Raw genomic sequence first — 21,242 nt, 5'->3', positions numbered from 1 at the left:
ATTTGTTCAATAACAACACTGATTTTCATTTTCCGTTCCAAACTGTTTTACTATTTCTAATAGGTGAGAAAGCCAATAAACTGGTAGTAAGTGGTAATAAGCACTTCACAATGTTATAATAAGGCCCCCCGCCCCCGGGCCTTCAGCAGACTGATCTGGGCTCATCTCTCAGGTCTCTCTTGTGACATAATGGGATAACCGGTGAGTGGAGACGCTGGGGAAGAGAACTACATTCAGAAAAGAGAAACGCAAGAGTGCAGATTCCCTCTCCAGACGTATTCTATCATAACTAGGCTACTGTACGTCTAGCTACAGCTGAGCATCCGTCTTTCCATGCAGCTGTGTAATAGGCCAGGATGACTGCTACTTTGCAGAGTTGCGTTGCTGCAGAAATGGATACTGTTCCTGTAAAGCATTTTTAATAAGAGTGCTTTAGTAGCTGTAGGGGTTGGGGGACCCACGAATATGATGACGTATTCAGAGAGAGATGTGTGGTCAGACAGAAAAACCAGCATGCAGGGTCACCAGGTGCAACCTTCGCTTTTGACAGTTATGAGATTAATAAGCATTTAATGTCACCCATTGAGGAATAATCTAACCTTTTAGGAACTAATATACTTCACCTTCACTCCCTGTAGAAAACCACAGGTTTGGTTTTCAATTTAGCCAAAAGAAAAGTTGCCATCTAGTGTTACTATAGTTTTGTTAAAGTTAGGGATGTCTAGATACCGGTTGTTCTTCACTTCATTTAGACAAGACCCTCCTCTACTGAGCAAGACAGGAAGTTCAGTCCAGACGCTGACATCACTCCTTCCCTTATTAAATCTGCTCACCACACAATGTCAACACTGTGTCCAATGGCAACCATCAGTTCTAATTTACTCCTGGCCCCTCTAAAGTCAACATTTTGATAAGGCCCGTTTTTGGAGCTTGAGATCACACGAGGTGGTATTATATTCATGTAATGAGGACGACCGACAGACAGGCTGGCTGGAATGCACTGTAACCGTTTAGTAATAGTCCACAGTTCCACACACTGACCTCACTCTCAAAGGGCAAAACTCCGATCACAGCCCGGCTACTAACCAGATGTTCATACATTGTTTTGTCTGACTTGGTTATTTGCAGTCTCAGGTGTCTGGCTGCATATTTTCTCTTCCTCCACTGTTTGGGTACAACAGACCCTAGCTAGTCTAGATAAACATCAACATCACTAACAGACCCTAGCTAGTCTAGATCAACATCACTAACAGACCCTAGCTAGTCTAGATAAACATCAACATCACTAACAGACCCTAGCTAGTCTAGATAAACATCAACATCACTAACAGACCCTAGCTAGTCTAGATAAACATCAACATCACTAACAGACCCTAGCTAGTCTAGATAAACATCAACATCACTAACAGACCCTAGCTAGTCTAGATAAACATCAACATCACTAACAGACCCTAGCTAGTCTAGATAAACATCAACATCACTAACAGACCCTAGCTAGTCTAGATAAACATCAACATCACTAACAGACCCTAGCTAGTCTAGATAAACATCAACATCACTAACAGACCCTAGCTAGTCTAGATAAACATCAACATCACTAACAGACCCTAGCTAGTCTAGATAAACATCACTAACAGACCCCAGCTAGTCTAGATAAACATTAACATCACTTTCTGGGAACTAACAGACCCTAGCTAGTCTAGATAAACATTAACATCACTAACAGACCCTAGCTAGTCTAGATAAACATTAACATCACTAACAGACCCTAGCTAGTCTAGATAAACATCAACATCACTAACAGACCCTAGCTAGTCTAGATAAACATCAACATCACTAACAGACCCTAGCTAGTCTAGATAAACATCAACATCACTAACAGACCCTAGCTAGTCTAGATAAACATCAACATCACTAACAGACCCTAGCTAGTCTAGATAAACATTAACATCACTAACAGACCCTAGCTAGTCTAGATAAACATCAACATCACTAACAGACCCCAGCTAGTCTAGATAAACATTAACATCACTTTCTGGGAACTAACAGACCCTAGCTAGTCTAGATTAACATCAACAATACCTTCCCATGCAGGTTTACAACAAAGTGCTTTGTTCTCTGTCTGGAATTGAAAGTAATTATTCAGCTGCAGTTTGAGCTTTACAGTGATCTAGGGGTCATTGAAAAGCAATAATAATCTCTGGTTTCCTCAGCTTTGGGTAAATGGGTTAGAGTAGAGTGAATGGTAAAGCACTAGTCTTACGGAAGGCCCCAGGTCTCTGTCAAAGGTATAGGGATGAGGATAATTCAGGGCTATTTATTTATAGCTAAATGGAAACGCAGACCTTTGTTCAGCTTGGCTTCTGTAACTGGAACACAGAACAGTATAAACAGCAACAAAAATATATATTTATACCCCAAAAATAATATGTTTGTTTTAAATAAGCCTGATAACAAATACAGTTCAAAATGACCAACTATAATCAACCTAGTGTGTGTGTGTGTGTGTGTGTGTGTGTCTTTCTCTGCTCATTCCATTATAGCTCTTTCTTGAGACGTCAGCAAAATAAAGCAGCTAAAAACAGCCCCTACAGCCTTTTGAGTTGCTGGAAATCCCAGTTCTACCGTGTAGAGGTATCATTTGGATCTGTGTTGCCCACCATGAGTTCTGGTCGGAGAGGGTGCGAGAAAGAGCCCATTTTGGACAGAGGAGGTATGGATGGATGACCGGGGCCACACTGGCCAACCCTGCACAGGTGTGCCATCCAATTCTACACTCACTGCAGAGACTGGGTAGGCACACTGGTTGTGGTGCAGTGGTTTGTTGTTGCCTAGTGGGAACTATCCAGAAGCCTGTATCCATCTAAAGGCCATTGCTTTCATAGAGAACTATCCAACTGTGCATTAGAGGGGGAAAAACACGTCTAAAGACATGAGGGCATGTGCCATTGGCACTCAGTGTTTCCTCCGAAATATATACTGAGGGTCATAACTAAGTATTTGATAATAGGAGTTCTCCTTCCATCTCTCTGTCTCTCTCCTTCCCTCCCTCTATTCATCTCTGATGGCCTCCTGTCTTTCGTTTCTTCAGCCCTCTGACGGAACACCTCCTCGCCACGACCTCACGAGCCAATTGTTTCTCCACACCGGCTTGTCGAGGATAAAACAAAATAGAGGGTAGAGGAATGCTGCTTGTGCAGCCTGGTTCCAACAGGAACATTTAGCTGGGTCAGATAAAGGACCTCAATTGAATGGAGGAGGAAGTGCAGGTTCAGCACTAAGGACTTCTCCTCATGTGGGGGCCAGGGCTGCTGTGGGCTGCTGTGGGCTGCTGTGGGCTGCTGTGGGCTGCTGTTCATGCAGAGGCGGTTGATAACTGGTGATGTGAAAGTTCGGGGAGAGCTGTTTGATCACAAGAAGATGGAATGTTGAAGAATCTATGTGTTTTTAATGATTTTAGTTGATCTGAGAAAGCTGATAAGGCATTTTGGTCTCTATTGTGAAAACTCTGTTCTCGTAATGTTTAACCTGTCCTGAATTAACCTCAGTGGAGAATAGCAGTGCCTTTGAGCCTATTCGGCATAGCCTACCCTGGCTTCATAAGAGCCAGGTTGCATTGACTGCTGCCCTACCCCTAGAGAGAGACTCTGTCTCACATGACTGAACCATACTTGGGGTGCTAGTTGTCCTTGTCTACAGGGCAGTAGCATTTCTGTGTGTGTTCAGTTAGATCGCTGTGTGCATTACAATTATTGTCCCACTAGTGTGATGCAATGCTCTGCTATTTATAATAGCCATTGGCATTTGTCATTGGCATCAGGTGTTGTTTTATGACGTGGGGTTGTCGTCATTTTCGTGCGTGTGTATGGCATGTCTGTGTGTTTGACAAGCTGTTTCATGTGGAGGGCACTAGATGGCGCCACCTCTCTGCCAGCTCACTCTGGTGTCAGTGTTGTACCCAGGGGAGTCTGAGGACCGAGTGTCTACAGTGCTACGTGCCTCAGACACAGGAGCACAGTTTGAGCAACCATGTGTTTTCCTGTCTCATTTGTCTTCCATTTGATGAAGGTCTGTTGACCAAAGGTTTACACAGTAAATTACTCACATTTGTATTTGATCTAAGTGCATCTGATTTACATCTGACTTTTTCTATACTATTCCAATTAGGAAACAAGACTGTTCTTGTCACAGAGAGGCAGAGGCCATTTTGGGAGCTTGTATCCTGTCTCTCAGTGAATAGTAGTTTCATCATCAGGTATGCCATTCCGGCCCCTCTGGCCCCGTGCCGGATGACCCTACAATGTAAACTGGGAGAAGCCAGGCATTTTAATTATGTTTGGGAATATGATCCGGTAGAGTCTCCAAAGACAGCAGTTTATTATTGTGTGTGTGTGTCCTCCCATCTCTTGGGGCATGCTGTCAGCTCCTTCAGACAATCCCGATTATCAGTCCCTGATGAGAGAGTATTAGAGAGGACCAGGGCCCATATTTACAAAGTGTCTTAGAGTATGAGTGCTGTTCTAGGATCAGTTCAGCCTGTTAAATCATAATGAATAAGAGGGCAGACTTGGATCGGCACTCTTAAGACGCTTTGTGAATACAGGACCTGGACTCAACAGACTTTCAATACTACAGGAAGTAGTATTGACACCACAGGGAAGTGGGCATGGCACTCCAGTCTGCGTGGAAATGGGAATGTCCCCCCCTCACCCTCCAGCCAGCCCTGCACATTTCTCACAGCTTTACAGGATCTTAGTGGGGTTTTACCATACTGTATGGTCTGTATAAGAGGATACTGTCTACTGCTTACAGTATTCATTACACTGTCTATATGTTGGTCGCTGACAGGGATGATCCTATAGGTTGGGATCTGGATCTGATAGTGGTCTACAGTAATCCAGACAGCCTCTCTTCCCAGAGGCTGACTGTGTGAATTCCTCTCACAGCAAATCTGTCAAAGGAAGATTAATGTGTATGGGCTGAATCCCAGCTCTCTCTCGTAGTCCTAGATTAGCTGAAACCCAGCTCTCGCTCTTGTAGTCCTAGATTAGCTGAAACCCAGCTCTCGCTCTCGTAGTCCTAGATTAGCTGAAACCCAGCTCTCGCTCTCGTAGTCCTAGATTAGCTGAAACCCAGCTCTCGCTCTCGTAGTCCTAGATTAGCTGAAACCCAGAGGAGTTGTGCTTCTTAATCTACATATTGAGGACAATGACTCTGGTTAAGCCTATGAGACCGTCTGTCTGAATGCTGCTGGAACTGAGAGAATCACGTTTCTCCTTATTTCAGTCCTGGACTGCCTTTACAAAGGCATTACAAAAGACTGAGAAAATGTATGCGGCTCAGTCTTTCTGCTGTGCCCATTCATTTGACTTTAAACCTTGCTGTAAAATGGGAGGGAATAGCTTAATCGCAAAAACCGAATTCCCTAAGAATGAGTAATGCGTAGCCTCCCAGCAAGATTATGGTAAATCTTTATATTATGGCTTAGTACTGTGACTGACGTGTGCGTGTGCGTGTGCGTGTGCGTGTGTGTGTGTGCGCGCGCTGTATCCACATTGCGTACATGTATTTTTTGGATCTTACCGTTTGAAAAGTATTTGAGTGTGTGCATCCCTTTTGTGCCCTGTCCACACAGATGCATGTACGTACACACACACTGGAAAGACTATTCTGCCCCACTGCAGTACCCCTCTTGCCCTGGTACTGCCAGCTGAGATGCTAGGGGGGTTGGATGGGGGCAGTGAGCGGTGCTAGAGTCTGGGGCGCCTGCAGCCTGTATGAGTACTAAGTGATGAGCTGTGCTTAAATTCAACTCTTTCTTCCTGACTGTTTGACCATTAGTGACACAAACGTGTGTGTGTGTGGATGCACATGCATGCATTTTGCACAAGCACAACATCTGTGTGTGCATTGTGGAGCACAGCTGTGGCTGTGCAGAATGAGGACAGCAGGGGCTTGTTTAAAAGGCGACAGGGCAGATGTTGTAAAGCTTCCAACAGTGCAGCATCTCTCCTGAAGGAAGGAGTGACAGAACAGCGCTACTGCTACATCTGCATCTAATATACATGGGCTGCACACAGTGGTCAGAACTGAGAATGGGGTGGGATTATTCAAATATACACCACACAGAGTGGTTGGCAATGAGCCAAGGGGAATGCAAAACAGAGCCCTGAAGTCTGTAGCAAGGGGTCTGGTTATGTAGATTTGATATCAATTGATTGGACGAGGGTAGGAAAAATGGGTGTGTTTATGTACTGAGGTGTATTCTGTGAGAGGTGAAGTGACAGTAGGACTGAGGAGCTTTTCAAGGCCTGTTTACTGTCTCCTCTGATCTGTCTCTTTTGATTTGGGTTCTGTCTTCTTATTGGGGGCTCTTATTTTCATGTCATTGGGGTCCCAAAGGAGAAAATGGCAGCAAACTCTGAAACAAACAGCGACTCTGAGGTATGTGTGTGTGTGTGTGTGTGTGTGTGGTAATGGTCTGTAGTGTTTACTCCTCCACTATAGTGGTAATGAAACTATATTTGTCTTTGTCAGCATTGCCAGCGTCTCCCCTGAGCGTATGCTTGAGGTTTACCACTATATCACACAGTCTTCAACACAACACTACAAGTTGCCTTCAGTCAGTTTGGTATAAATATCAGTCGGTGTGTGTGTGAGCATAATTCTGCATTAGGCTTGACATTCTTCTCAGCCCAGCTTTATACTGTGAAGCGCTTGGTATGATGTGCACGGCTTCCCATGACTTTAAACACGTGTTGGTTGTTGTTGCCTTGTGTTCTGGCACCACTGCAGCTGGGTGCTGGTTGCCTGTTGTGAGAGGGGAGGCACCAGTCTTTCATAGGGATGTTAAGATGTCTATATTGATTAATGTAACAACAGCTGAATGCACTGTGCGTGAGTATTGGTTTTGGAGAGTTAGCCTACCTGCTGCTGCGGCAGTGCAGATGTTATTGACTGGGGCTCTCTTCCTGTCTGATAGTGTCAGTTTAATGGCATTTTGCTCAAGTCTTATAGCACCAGTCTACTGTAGATGTGCTGTAATATATTCCAGGGTTGGGGTGTAACTGATTAATTGTAATCTGATTACAAAAAAACATGGTTACGTTACCAGCAGAAATATTGTAATCACATTACAGATACTTTTTAAAAAACGAATTAATGCCTTCTTGGATTTATAAAAAATCAGAAAGGCTGTTTGTGAGAATATACATTGACACAACCCATTCAATTCTGCATTTAAAAAAAAGGCGCAAGTTTAAGTTTGTTCCACAAGTCAGATACCACTATGATGACACCAAATGCATTTGATGGATCGTTTGTCTTCTTCTAATGCCTCCTTAAGGGAAAAGTGATCCAAAAGAAATCAGATTACGTTACTGAGTTTGGGCAAGCCGAAAGTTACATTACTGATTGCAATTTTGGACCGGTAACTAGCAACTGTAACGGATTACATTTAGAAAGTACTTCATACACTCCATGACCAACTCTGTATGTAAGATGAGCACCTGACCTGACTTCCCTTGGGCTGTTCTGGCAGAGCTGTGTGTGTCTGTATTGGCAACCCCCCCCCCCCCCCCCCCATCTCGCTCTCCATTCTGTCTCTTTAATAACACGGTCTCACTCAGACACACAGAGCCCTGCTGTACTGATCTAAACAATCACAGCATTCACACAGAGCAGGACACATATGTTCACTGCATCACCACCTGCACCCGGGTAAGCCACAAGGGTGAACCTCACTGGTGTTCTACTCAAACATTAAACCAAACACTCCACAATGTGCAGACATGTTAAAGGGAATTCGCTCATAAATGAGATTGAGGTAATAGCCTAAGTTCCAAAATGAGTGTTTGTAGGTGATTTCCACAGAACTAGAATGAATTATATTTTTAATGTTCTTTGGATGTTCTGAGTCTACTGTATGTATGAATGTGTCACACCAGACTCGCAGGACTTTGGTGGCCAATGGCGCATTTCCCATCTAGTCTGCAGAACATCCAGTAAAATAGTTTGTATTTCACAGGGGTGTTAACCTCTCATTTCACTTAAGATGCTGTAAAATAAAGCATTTCCTCCAGGAGGGGGAAATTAACATATTCAGAATTAAATGCATAGTCTGACTATACTCATGCTTAATAAAGTCATTTTCACAACCGGACATTGAACGATAGCACCATAATTACTATACTGTAGTTTTACTAGATAGAAATAAGTGTGCTGACTTTTTGAATTGCCTGTAGTAGAAATGTGCTTTCATCACATGAGGTCACTAACAACATGCTGTACAGTTTCTTTATGGCTCTCTGGGGCTTGTGATTGCATTTCCCATGTCTACGCACACACGCGCAGGTTGGTGTTTTCTGTCATTAATCTTGTTCTGGAGGCAGCTCTGCAGAGTGGTCACTAGCTGACACAGCCACAAAGTCATCACATCGGATTTTAACCCAACCTTAAACACACTGCTAACCCTAAACTTTTCATTTGTACAATATAGCACATTTAACATTGCAGCTGGCCTATCTAAGTGGAAATTGCTCAGTTCTGCCTCCAGGAAAAGACTCGTGACAATAATCGTCAACCTGCCATACACACACTCCATGTTCTATGGAAAGCACTAAGCTGCCTGGTCCTCTGAGTGTAACAGTAGTGGCAGTTAAACCCTCTACCTCGCTCCAACAGTAACAAAGCAGGGTACTGCTGCCAACCACAACTACTGTTCTGTTCAATTTGGTTTCATATCCTTTCATTGTTTCTCTGAGACTGTATTATATAGTCTAACCAACCATCAACCTTTTAGTCCGTCAGTCAGGGGAAAAAACGTTTCCCCTTCGTTCCCACATCCCATCATTTCTTCCCCTTTTTTTGGACTTAGTTGATGGCATGTTGACAATGGTCCCTTTGAGGGCAGACAGTAAGTTGAATTCCCCTCCTAAAGGTAAACATTAGCTTCTTCAATAAGCATGTGAAGTAACCCACAACATGTCATTTCTAAAGTGCTTATAAGAACTCATTAAAGATGATTGAATATCTTCCACAAAAATGGGTGCAGAGTGAATGCATTGTGTGCACCGCCACGGACCAGAGTGAAATAGTTATATTGTGGCTTCACTATGGCATGTTGTTACTCCTAATGACCTGAACTATACAGATAGAAAAGTTTGAGATCACCAATGTTGTCACATGTAGTTATTGTGACAGTACATTGTCTGGCTGAGAAGTCTGCGATTTGTATTTATTAAGGATCCCCCACTGCCAAGGCAGCAGCTGTTTTTCCTGGGGTCCAGCAACAATAAGGCAGTTTTATATACAATTTAAAATATTACATGACATTACTTAACACTTTTCACAACACATTAATTGTGTTCCCGCAGGCCACTACTCTACTACAACATATCTACAATACAACATCCAGTGTGCATGTCTTATCATGTATATGTGGAAGCATGTGTCTGTTCCTGTGTGTGTGTGTGTGTGTGTGTGTGTGTGTGTGTGTGTGTGTGTGTGTGTGTGTGTCTCTTCACAGTCCCAGCTGTTCCATAAGGTGTATTTTTTTTTTTTATCTGGTACTACTGCTTGCATCAGTTACCCGATGTGGAATAGAGTTTCATGTAGCCATGGCTCTATGTAGTACTGTGCTCCTCCAATAGTCTGTTTTTGACTTTGGTGGCATGTCTTGTGGGGTATGCATGGGTGTCCAAGCTGTGTGCTAGTAGTTTAGACAGACACCTCTGTGCATTCACCTTGTTAACGCTTCTTACAAAAACAAGTAGTGATGAAGTCAATCTCTCTTCCACTTTGAGCCATGAGAGATTTACATGCATATTATTGTTATCTCTAAATGTACGGGGGGAAAAAAAGAAATGTATGCATTCACTACTGTAAGTCGCTCTGGATAAGAGTGCCTGCTAAATGACTAAAAATGTACATTTAAGGGCCAGCCGTGTTGCCCTGTTCTGAGCCAATTTAAATTTTCAGAGGTCCCCCTTTGTGGCACCTGACCCCACGACTGAACAGTAGTCCAGGTTCGACAAAACTAGGGCCTGTAGGACCTGTCTTGTTGATAGTGTTAAGAAGGCAGAGCAGTGCTTTATTATGGACAGACTTCTCCCCATCTTATCTACTGTTGTACCAACATGTTCTGACCATGACAGTTTACAATCCAGGGTTTTACTCCAAGCAGTTTAGTCCCCTCCACATTATTTATTACATCATTTAGTTGAGGTTTAGTGAATGATTGGTCCTGTAGAGATTTTTCTGTACTGTAGAGATTTTTACCCATCACATTTTTCTTCAGAGCAGAGAAAGCTTTTTGTTGTGTTGGACTGACTGCTCTGTAAAATCTGTGGAATTAAAGTTTTAAGATAAGATCACAAACGTTCATACAAATCATCAACAGCTGATGCACGTTTTCAGTTTCTGACTGCAGCTTATGAATGTTCCACAAGATCTGTAGAAGTATTTTCCAGTTAAGTGCCTTAGTTATTGCTCAAGGGGCTGGCCACCGCAGCAGTATGCCACCTTGGACTTGAACCAGCAACTTTCTAGTTTCATGTGGTTGGTATGCACTAACTGCATATGAGACCACCAGGTTAATCTTACTGGAGGTGTCACTGTATTGGTTTACTGTGGAAAAAAATGCAACTTACACTAATCGGGTGAAAATGATTCGTACTACAGAATAATTATTTCTACTAGTAATTGCGGTGAGAGGCAGTAGTGTTGCCTGTTGCGGATATTAACTGGATCAGGTCCCAGGTGGGTCCCACTGCTGTGAGCCTTTGAGCATGGAACTTAAGTTAATTAGATTAATTGTTCAGCTGAATAAATGGGAAACGTGTCTTACCAGTAGGTTATTGATAACGTAACAAAAGGTGGAAAATTGAAAGCGTCTAAATACTTTCCGAGTGCACTGTATATTATTATGTTAGTCTAGGAACATACAAGTTCTACAATATGATAGAGACATTTCCATGAATGCTACTGATTTGTTCATCAGATGTGATCTAGGTGGGACATGCAGTAGGACTGTGGTTTCTGGTGTCGTGTGGTTTCTGTGTTGGTCTGGCTCAGCTCAACCATAGGCCGGTGTTTTCTAGCTAGCTGATAATGTGTGTTTGTAAGCTTATTGGTGTATCAGCCTCTGGAACTATGTTGAGCTCAGCAGCTCAGATGCTCCGCTGCAGCCCTGTTGGGTGACTGGGGTGTTTCAGTTATACGTCAAGAGACCATTCAGATATATAGCCTAATTTGTTTGACTGTGTGCTTTAGATTTCTCCTTTGGAATTTTCTCAAAGGAATAGTGTGACTAAATGGAATAAGAAGTTAAATTAAGATGTAAACTGTAGAGTTATGACTTAATTTACTAAGACAAATGTTGTCAACGTGACTATCATTTACATTATCACAACCTGTTTGTCTATTCTTATTAGTTGTGATTTAATTCAGTTTGACTGATTCTCTCTTACTGTATGTAGTCAACTCTTCCTTTCTTTTTTTTAAGGAATTGAGGTTCTTATTATGTTGAACCAATGATAAGCACATCAAAGAGATCTAAAGGAAAGCAGACCTGCCAACATGCACACATTTTGTGTACCAACTACGCAATTCTTTGTCCATGTACGAGATCTGAGTTAATAAATGTTCTTAGGGATAGGTGTCCCGTCAACGGGACAGTTGTAAATCATGCAGCGCCTTGTGTCACGATCACAGATTTTAGAGAAACAAATATCGGTACATATGTGTCTTATATCGGCTGAAAGCTTAAATTCTCGTTAATATAACTGCACTGTCCAATTTACAGTAGCTATTACTGCGAAAAAAAATGCCATGCTATTGTTTGAGAGCTCCTAACAACAAAACACTTTTTTCACTGCGATAGGTTTGATAAATTCCCCTCTGAAGGTGAAATGTGTACTTACATTCTGAAATCTTGCTCTGATTTATCATCCCAAGGGTCCCAGAAATAACATGAAGTGTCGTTTTGTTAAATAAAATCCTTTTTCATATCCTAAAAAGGTCCATATAGCATGCTTGATCGATTTTTGTATTTCCACTCGTTCAATTTGCAAAGAAAGGAATCTGTGAAAATCTAACCCTAAACGTTGTTTCAACCAGTCAAATCACGTTCATATTTATTCCTCAGAGATCCTAGAACATAACCAGACTTCACTATATCATTAGGGGTGTAGTATATCCTATCTGACACCAAATTTGGTCAGAAAGCGATGCCTTCATGGCCTTCGACGACACGGGTGGTCTTCACTTGATCGACTAACTTTGTCAAATAAGCACCAATCAGGGTCACACAAAGCTAGCTAGATAGCCAATGAGCTGGGCTTCACTGGGGTATCCGGAAACCCGTATCTGTCGCAAAATGTAGCTGCTAACCTTGTGCGACAGCAAGCCTTTTCCTTATGGACAAAAATAAGAATATGGAGAGTTATGAAAACTGGGTGTTTTGCAAATATTGAACTTATAGTATGGCTATTAATACTGGAAAAGCTAAATCTAAAGCTAAAGTATACAGATTTGACTATATTCTTGCATAAAAAGTTCATGTAAATGTGTCCTTCACGATTTGCCCAAATGTACCTGGGTGACTTCACACTAAATGTCATGTAATTTTCTCATACATAGTTATCCGTCTGAAACTTTGCACATACACTGCTGCCATCTTGTGGACACCTTCGGAATTACAACCAGTGATGGCTAGATGTGGGACCTTTCTGTCAAATATGGTGGTAGAAAAAAAGTTTTTAAAAGTACGCAGAAATGAATAGGGCCTGATTTGATTTATTTTAAAATAAAAAAAATGGTTTACATTTTAATAACAAATAAATTCACTGAGTAAATCTAACATCGCTATTCTCGAGCTGCAACACTCAGACATGTACAGAGTTTGTGTCAAAGGACATGGAGATTAATACATTATTGGACGTAGCTACCCCGTGTCTGCCCCTGCTCTTGTTTGTTGTGATGCTGAGTTTGCCGACTGTCAGCTGTATGTAAACACATGGACAAATCCCTTTTCAACTCTAGTGTTTACCTTTCCACAACACACAATTGTTTCAAGCTAACGTTAGTGAACATAAGATGGACATTCAGTGGGTTTCAAAGTGCCAGCAGTTCACTCGCATTTGCTAGTGAAAGAAATGAAATGCGAATGTAATATACATTTAATTCTGCGTTGTATTTTCCACGTAACATTCAGGGGCGGTTCTGGGGGGGGGCAGTGCCCCTGTGACAACAATTTTGGACCCCCTTGTGGCCCCCCTAAATGTGGACTATGAAATAATTTTTACATAACTAATTTTTGCTGTTGTTCTTTTTTTACATCTGTTATTAGACAGTGGCAACGCGGAACACTAATGATTATGAACATGGTCTTTTGCCTGCAATGCAGTGAAGAAAACATTATGACAACAATAACGTCTAATGTAACTGGCCCCTCTAACAGTACAACTGGCCCCAGCTTGGCCCCCCCAGTTGAAATGGTCTAGAACCGCCACTGGTAACATTACGAGGATCACGCAACCTGATAGACTGTAATTATGATCCACGTCATTAAAGCATTACAAAAGTATAATCACAAGTAAATATAAACATCTTGGCATTACATGGAGGCGGGAGTTTAGAAGACTGCGTGATGAAGAATGAATGAGTGGCTGGTATTAGATATAGAGGCAATGCTTCTAAAATGCCTCTGCACCAGATTTGAGATTTTATCAATTTAGAAAATCTCAAATCATGTATGCGCCGCAAAGAAATACAATAGGCACGTTTACAGCGTTCAGATTCACTTCGCGGTAGCCTGCTTAAGCTTTGTGTAGCCAGTTTGCGGTCAGTGTCGATGCAGTCATTTGTTTTATTTTTATGTTTTCAAAATTATTTTGCTTTTAGTGTTGATTAGGAACCGTGTCTAAAACGCCAATACTTGTGAGCTGGCCCTAGTGATTGGCCCTGTTTGAGAGGTGACAAGCGTTCCACTACTTCAGAGACTAAACTTGGGGGCATGTGCTAACAAAAACGTTACAGATAATTATCTCAATTCTACACTGTACATGTAATGGCATAAACATACAGACAATCTGCTAATTCCACAAAACATACATTTATTTGATATATTCTTATCAGTATGAATCTTTTATTTCTGTTTTTCAGAGGACTGAACCAGGTGTGATCCATAATGTTTGTCTAAGAACATGAATCTCCAATTTGCCACGAGCGTCTGGTACTCTAAAAAGTTGGACAGGGTTGGCAGGTCTGGGAAAGTCACATGAGAAATGTCCAACGTATTTTCCCTACTAAGCACTGTACATGAGACTAATGGATGGATTTATTCTAAACACAGTTGACTAATAGGCCTAGTATTATATTTGGCTTTGGGGGGTTGCAGCAGTTCAATGCATAACTCTAAAGTCATTAGTGTATGTGTGTCTCCCATGAAGGCAAGTGAACAAGTACCCACAGTGTAGAGAATCGGGAGAAGGGAGATGAAGGCTCAGAGGGAAAGCATGCATGTGTGACTGATGCTTCCCAACCTCTCTAGATGGAGCTGTACATTCACATAGAGGAGATGGAAAGAAAATAAAATATCATGTTTGCCCTCCATCCTCATCCTGCAGCAATGCAAGAAGGGGGGGGGGGGGGGCGGCAGGCAGGCAGAGTGCTCAGTGCCAGGCATTCCAAGTAGCTCTGATGGACGTGCTGCCCAGGCTGACTGGGTGATGTCATCAGTCCAACTCTGCTGCCTGATCGTCACTTCCACTATTGTTCTGCTGTCTGTGTTAAGGCTCCATTTATATTCAGTATCATCTGAGATTCCTCCTCTTGCTCTCTCTTTATCTCTCTAGTTATCTCTCTCCTCTCACTCTTGTTTTCTCTCTCCCTTGAGATGCTGTCTCTTTTCTTCTAAATTTATGTCAAACTGTTGAATGAAGACCTCATGAGACATCAGTGTTTTTAGGCAGCAAGGCAGGCAGGCAGGCAGCCATGCAGGCTGATAAAGTAAGGAGAGTTCCATACATCTACAGTGAAATTCCTTGATCGTCATCCCTTAAATCCGTTTCAGCTGTGGCTGCGGTCTCCTAAGACTTTAATACTTAAGATAATCACACACTCCAATGCCTGACAGCCAAAGTGGGATCTTAGTGGAAAATCTATGTAGTACAAAGATGAGTGGCCTTAAAAGTTCAAGTGAGTTGGTGTTATTGGCATGGTATGTGTTGGACAGCCCGACCTTGTGAACCGTGATTGGTGCGTGGGCCGTGGATGGATTTCATGTTTGTGGCGGATCGGACTAGGAGCCCCGGGGCGGTGGGGCAGCCAGGCAGCTCGATGGGGCTGAAGGACAGTGTCCTGGTTCAAAAGGATATATAGGCAGGGGATGCTTGCCACTCTCCAGACTGGCTCCCGGTGAGGGCATGAAGAGCTGCTTGAGAGCAGGCAAGAGAGCCAGGCTGTTACATCTCATACAGGGTACCACAGGTGAGGTACTGCAGGAGAATTGGTGAGTTATTGTCCTGAAGAGGATTTTAATTTTTTTTCAGTCTGGTGAGGTCTTTTTTTAAATCGAGTCTAGTTGGCGTACAAGTTTGGATTGTTGTTTAATGATTGATTACAAAGACTGCATTTTCTTTAGATATTATCAATCTACTTGCTTCCAAGTGGTGGATTCTCTGCAGTTCAAGTGAGGGGCAGACTTGTTCTTCAAGTTTTTAAATGGTGGAGCAGAGAAGTTTCAGAGTTGACAGTGTTGGTTATTGTTGACCAGGGACGCTGCTATTTGGATCACACGGTGGGCCGTCCATGTTAGGCAGTAGATTGGACATTGATCCATCGTGTGGTTTGGTCAGAGCAAAGCAGACCGGAGGAAAACAGGTCAGTGGTCCACTAATCTGAGAAACAATTAATTTCCTCTCCTCTCTGTCCTCTCTGCCCCTTATCTCCTAATCCCAATCCCTGTTTAATTAAAACTGTGAGGATGACATCAAAAACCTTGTTGGGATGACTTGGAATTCCTTTTTGGGAGAACACTGATAGAAACTTGTAGAAGAACCTTGCAAGGCCTTGCTCTAAACTCTGGGTGTTAGTAGGTGTGTCCTTTTGTTTTTATTTTCCGTGACGACATTTCAACTCTACACGATGCAACGGCAGCCAGATCAGTTCATTTCATCTGCTTCAGTAACAGTGCATTGTTAGACTCCCCTCTGAGTGGGAAGATATCAGAATCAGTTAAACTAAGTGCAGCTGGACAAATAAACATTAGGCTGTGAGTGGAATGGCCAGACGGAATAGATCCCTGCACACACCAACATTATTTCTGGACATTGCTGAAACAATTCTTTCCACGCACTACTCTGAATACAACTCAATCACCCGGTGGGCTACTCCAGTGGACAGCCATGTTGCTTACTCTGGCATCCAACAGCCATGTAATTTCCTATGGCTGGATCCAGACTACTCACTCATTGTTATTTTAATTTGAGTTATTTAATCATTTCATGATTTGTTTTGTTTTTCTTTCAACCCTTTTGTACTGGTCCGTTCTACACAAAATGCCATCACGCAACGCTATCCTGTTGTCATGCCAACCTACCCTTCCACTCCATCACCATTCCCCATTGCTTGTTCTGATTGGTCCTTCCAATTCTTACTTCCCTGTTGGCCCTGCTCCTTGCCTCGCCCCTTTCCACTCCAAATGCATGTTCCTTCCTGGTTGGAGATTGCAGAGTGCACTGTAGCCCCAGTAGCAATGGAGGACAGTGACCATGAGGCTCACTCATCATCGGATGACCTGGACTCCGCCCCGCCATCCCCTGGCCACACCAGGGACCACCACCATGAGCCCGAACAGGTACCAGTGACCAGACAAGGTCTGGGTCAAAGAATATGTCAAATACTTTCCAGATATTTGAGCTGCTGTGCTTGATTTAGTTGGACTGACACCAGTGAATGGAACAAATGGAATAGTCCAAAATGTTCCAAATTCCAAGCTAAATCAAGTGCACCTCAAATAGTTTTGAGTATTTTCCATATTTCTATTGGTCTCTCAGTGAACCCCCCCTTAAACCCAATCCCCTGTTGTCACACACAACACAGGGATGTTGTGGCAGGAGGTTTCATACTGCTGCGCTCCATATGTACCACAATCATCCCTCTGTCGGCATGCAGGGATAATCTCCTATTATCCTGAGAACCATGTGGAAGGACAATCTAAGATTCATACATACAGGACTGGCAACAATATACTTGAACATTTTAATTTTAATTGTCCACATGCTTTAGACTCCCTTTATAGTTTACTAGTTCTTGTTTGAACCAGTTATTTGTGCAAAAAAGTTGTTTACTATTGATCCAAAGAAAGGAGGCCCAATAGGCTGTGTGTCTGTTCACAGGAGCTTAAACTTGGAAGAACACCAATGTATCATCATGACTGTGTCCGCTCTAGATTAGCTCTCAAAACTTAACATCACTATTGAGCAGAGATATGGGCCGATAACTCCAATTTACTCAGCTCTAGGGGAACCATAGCAATCAAAGTCACTCTGGATAAGAGCGTCTGCTAAATTACTAAAATGTACAGTCGGAAAGTATTCAGACCCCTTCCCTTTTTTCACATTTTGCTACGTTACAGCCTTATTCTAAAATGTATTAAGTAATTTTTTTCCCCCTCATCAATCTACACACAATACCCCATAATGACAAAACGAAAACATGTTAGACATTTTTGCAAATGTATTAAAAATGAAAAACAGATGCCTTATTTACATAAGTATTCAGACGCTTTGCTATGAGACTCAAAATTGAGCTCAGGTGCATCCTGTTTCCATTGATCATCCTTGAGATGTTTCTACATTTTGATTGGAGTCCCCCTGTGGTAAGTTAAATTGATTTGGACATGATTTGGAAAGGCACACATCTATCTAAATAAGGTCCCATCGTTGACAGTGCATGTCAGAGTAAAAACCAAGCCATGAGGTCAAAGGAATTGTCCATAGAGCTCCGAGACAGGATTGTGTCGAGGCACAGATCTGGGGAAGGGTACCAAAACATATCTGCAGTATTGTAGCTCCCAAGTACACAGTGGACTCAATAATTCTTAAATGGAAGATGTTTGGAACCACCAAGACTCTTCCTACAGATGGCCATCTGGCCATACTGAGCAATCGAGGGAGAAGGGCCTTAGTCACGGAGGTGACCAAGAAACCAATGGTCACTCTGACAGAGCTCAAGAGTTCCCTTGTGGAGATGGGAGAAACTTCCAGAAAAACAACCATCTCTGCAGCACTCCACCAATCAGGCCTTCATGGTAGGTTGGCCAGACCGAAGCCACTCCTCACTAAAAGGCACATGACAGCCAGCTTGGAGTTTGCCAAAAGGCACCTAAACGACTCTGACCATGAGAAACAAGATTCTCTGGTCTGATGAAACCAAGATTGAACTCTTTGGCTTGAATGCCAAACGTCACGTCTGGAGGAAACCTGGCACCATCCCTACGGTGAAGAATGGAGGTGGCAGCATCATGCTGTGGGGATGTTTTTCAGCAGCAGGGACTGGGAGACTAGTCAGGATCAAGGGACAGATGAACAGAGAAAGTACAGAGAGATCCTTGATGAAAACCTGCTTCAGAGCTCTCAGGACCTCAGACTGGGGCGAAGTTTCACCTTCCAACAGGACAACGACCCTAAACACACAGCCAATACAACGCAGGAGTGGCTTCGGGACAAGTCTCAATGTCCTTGAGTGGCCCAGCCAGATCCCAGACATGAACCTGATTTGAACATCTCCGGAGAGACCTGAAAATAGCTGTGCGGCTCCATCCAACCCTACTGAGCTTGAGAGGATCTGCAGAGAAGAATGGGAGAAACTCCCCAAATCCAGGTGTGCCAAGCTTGTAGCATCATACCCAAGGAGACTTGAGGCTGTAATCACTGCCGAAGGTGCTTCAACAAAGTACTGAGTAAAGGGTCTGAATACTTATGTAAATGTCATATTGAATTTTTTATTTTAAATTTCTAAAAAACAGTTTTTGGTTTGTCGTTGTGGGGTATTCTGTGTAGACTGAAAAAATCTATTTTAGAATAAGGCTGTAACGTAACAAAATGTGCAAAAGTCAAGGGGTCTGAATACTTCCAGACTGCACTGTAAATGTAAAATAGCCTCTTAGCCTTCTCAATACACTGTAATATTCATAGTGGCGCAGGCTGGGGATTCTTTACACAAACTGGGTCAGAAAGGGCATGCATGGCTGAGGTAACTTGAGCTTCAGCCCTAAGGACATGAGCACCAATCTGCATCTCAAATGGCATCCTATTCTTTATACAGTGTACTGCTTTTGACCAGGGCCCATAGGGAATAGGGTGCCATTTGGGATGGAACACTAGTCTCTAGTCTGAGAACTCCAGGAAGGGATATCCCTTTACAGTTTCAACTACACACAGAGGCTCTGCCTTTGTTGGTGTCATGAATTGTAGGTATTGTCATCAGGTAAGGTAGATGGTTTACTCTTGTGGTTTGGGAAAAGGCAGAGATGGGAATAAAATAACATGTAGTTATGATTGACAGGTTTAGGTAGATTTGAAAATGAGTGCTGTTACTGATCACCACAAATTGATCAGTCATTGTGTAAATGACATTTGAGGTGACATGTTTCACACCAATAGGTTTTTATCAGGTTTCCTGTCTACCGGTATGTGTTGAGTGACACACCCATATGAATAGATGATGTCATGTTTGAGTCCTTGTTGATGTCATAAGAAGGTGCGTGTTCATGACTGTTTGCGTTTGAAGCTGTATGACACCATATACCACAGCAATTCATTTGAGCAGTCATCTAGTAATTAAGAGGGTTCATTAGTCATTTAGAGGTTAATTTCCTTTAGCTCTACTCAATCAAATCATATTTTGTTGTGTAACCTGTTAAACGGTTGCCTACACTCTTTATCATCCACGTGGCTACAGTACTGTACCTTCTATTAAATTGTGATGTCCCAAATTGCAGCCTATTCCCTATGTAGTGCACTACTTTTGACCAGGGCACATAGAGAATAGGGTGCCACCCAGAATCAAGAGTCTACCATACCAAGGCCGAAGCTGCTGAGCAGGGAGAATCTTTACAGCCAGCTGCCACGGCACTACACTTTAAACTAGATGTATCCTCCCATTTCCTACAAGTTCAGGAAGGTCAATGTCGTTCTGTCCTTGAGCTGTTCTTGTCTATTAATGTTCTATATTATGTCATGTTTTGTTTGGACCCCAGAAGAAGTAGCTGCTGCTGCTGCTTCAGCAACAGCTAATGGGGATCTAATAAAATACTAATACTCAAATGATGAGTTATCTACTCTAGCAGAGGACACTATAGGTTCTATTTTTGGCGCTCTGTATTGTATTGGACAGAGTGAGTGTTCTCTCGCGTCAGAATCGGAGGGTGTGCTTGTTATCAGTTTGATGGTCATCAGGGATCTCTTCTTCCTCGGCATTCCTCCCATCAGCACAAATATTTACCCTCCCCTCTTACGTTGTTAACCTTGTAGCTTCTCTGGTGGTCTCTCTAGTGACTCAGTCAGTCTATCTTCTTTCCTCGCTGTCTCTTAGTGTAAACCTTCTCTAAACCCTAGAGAACTAAGCCTACCTTGCACTTAATGATTTCTTAGGTTTCTCTCCATCAAAACATTCAGTGTCTATAACCACTCTGCATTTTCTTCTTTTTTCCTGTTGATCCTTATGTTGTCCCTGTTACCTTCGCCTTGTTTTCCTTCCGATCTATATTAACCCTCCCTCCTGCTCCAACCTTTACTCCCCACCGTCCATTCTTCTCTGCATCACCTCTCCCACCCACCCGCACCGCTCCCTGGCCCCCTCCCCCTTAGCACTCAAGCCATTCCAAGGACGATTCTGAAGACTCTGAGTTGGAGAACATCATGCAACAAGACCCCTACCACAGCGGGGACCACCCTCACCCGCCTCTGGGTGGCTATGAGCACAGCCCGGACCATGAGCACTCCCACCCGGTGGACAGGGAGGCGGAGGGTGGCGACACCCCCGGGACGCCCACCTTTTTGCGTCCCCCCACGGCGGGTGGCAGGGCCCAGTCAGACAACCAGGGCGTAGGGAGGCTGCAGTTGGGTGGATGTGGGATGGTGGATCACTATGACATGCAGTCTCCCCTCAGTCCCACCAGGCCCAAGAGCCCCTGGGGACGCTTTGACCCCTACGACTTTCCAGAGGTAAACTTCAGG

At 43.1% G+C, this 21,242-nt stretch overlaps 1 protein-coding gene across 8 annotated transcripts in view; it reads left to right on the top strand.

Annotated features, from left to right (window-relative positions):
• The window catches only part of LOC115206288 (septin-4), a 75,694-nt gene that overhangs the window by 43,151 nt on the left and 11,301 nt on the right, over window positions 1-21,242 (top strand). Inside the window, exons 1-2 of one of the 8 annotated variants that reach the window (XM_029773069.1) lie at window positions 6,315-6,444; window positions 20,874-21,230. The exons of 4 other annotated variants lie outside the window; for them this stretch is intronic. In XM_029773069.1, coding sequence (XP_029628929.1) covers window positions 6,409-6,444; window positions 20,874-21,230 — 393 coding nt within the window. In that variant the 5' untranslated portion in view covers window positions 6,315-6,408. Of the gene's footprint in view, window positions 1-6,304; window positions 6,445-16,672; window positions 16,859-20,873; window positions 21,231-21,242 lie in introns of those variants that run through there. 3 more of the 8 variants (XM_029773068.1, XM_029773067.1, XM_029773072.1) reach the window with 3 other exon arrangements.

The sequence above is a fragment of the Salmo trutta genome, chromosome 13, assembly GCF_901001165.1.
Source record: "Salmo trutta chromosome 13, fSalTru1.1, whole genome shotgun sequence".
In the NCBI taxonomy this organism is placed as follows: domain Eukaryota; kingdom Metazoa; phylum Chordata; class Actinopteri; order Salmoniformes; family Salmonidae; genus Salmo; species Salmo trutta.
This window is presented reverse-complemented; position numbering and strand designations above follow the sequence as displayed.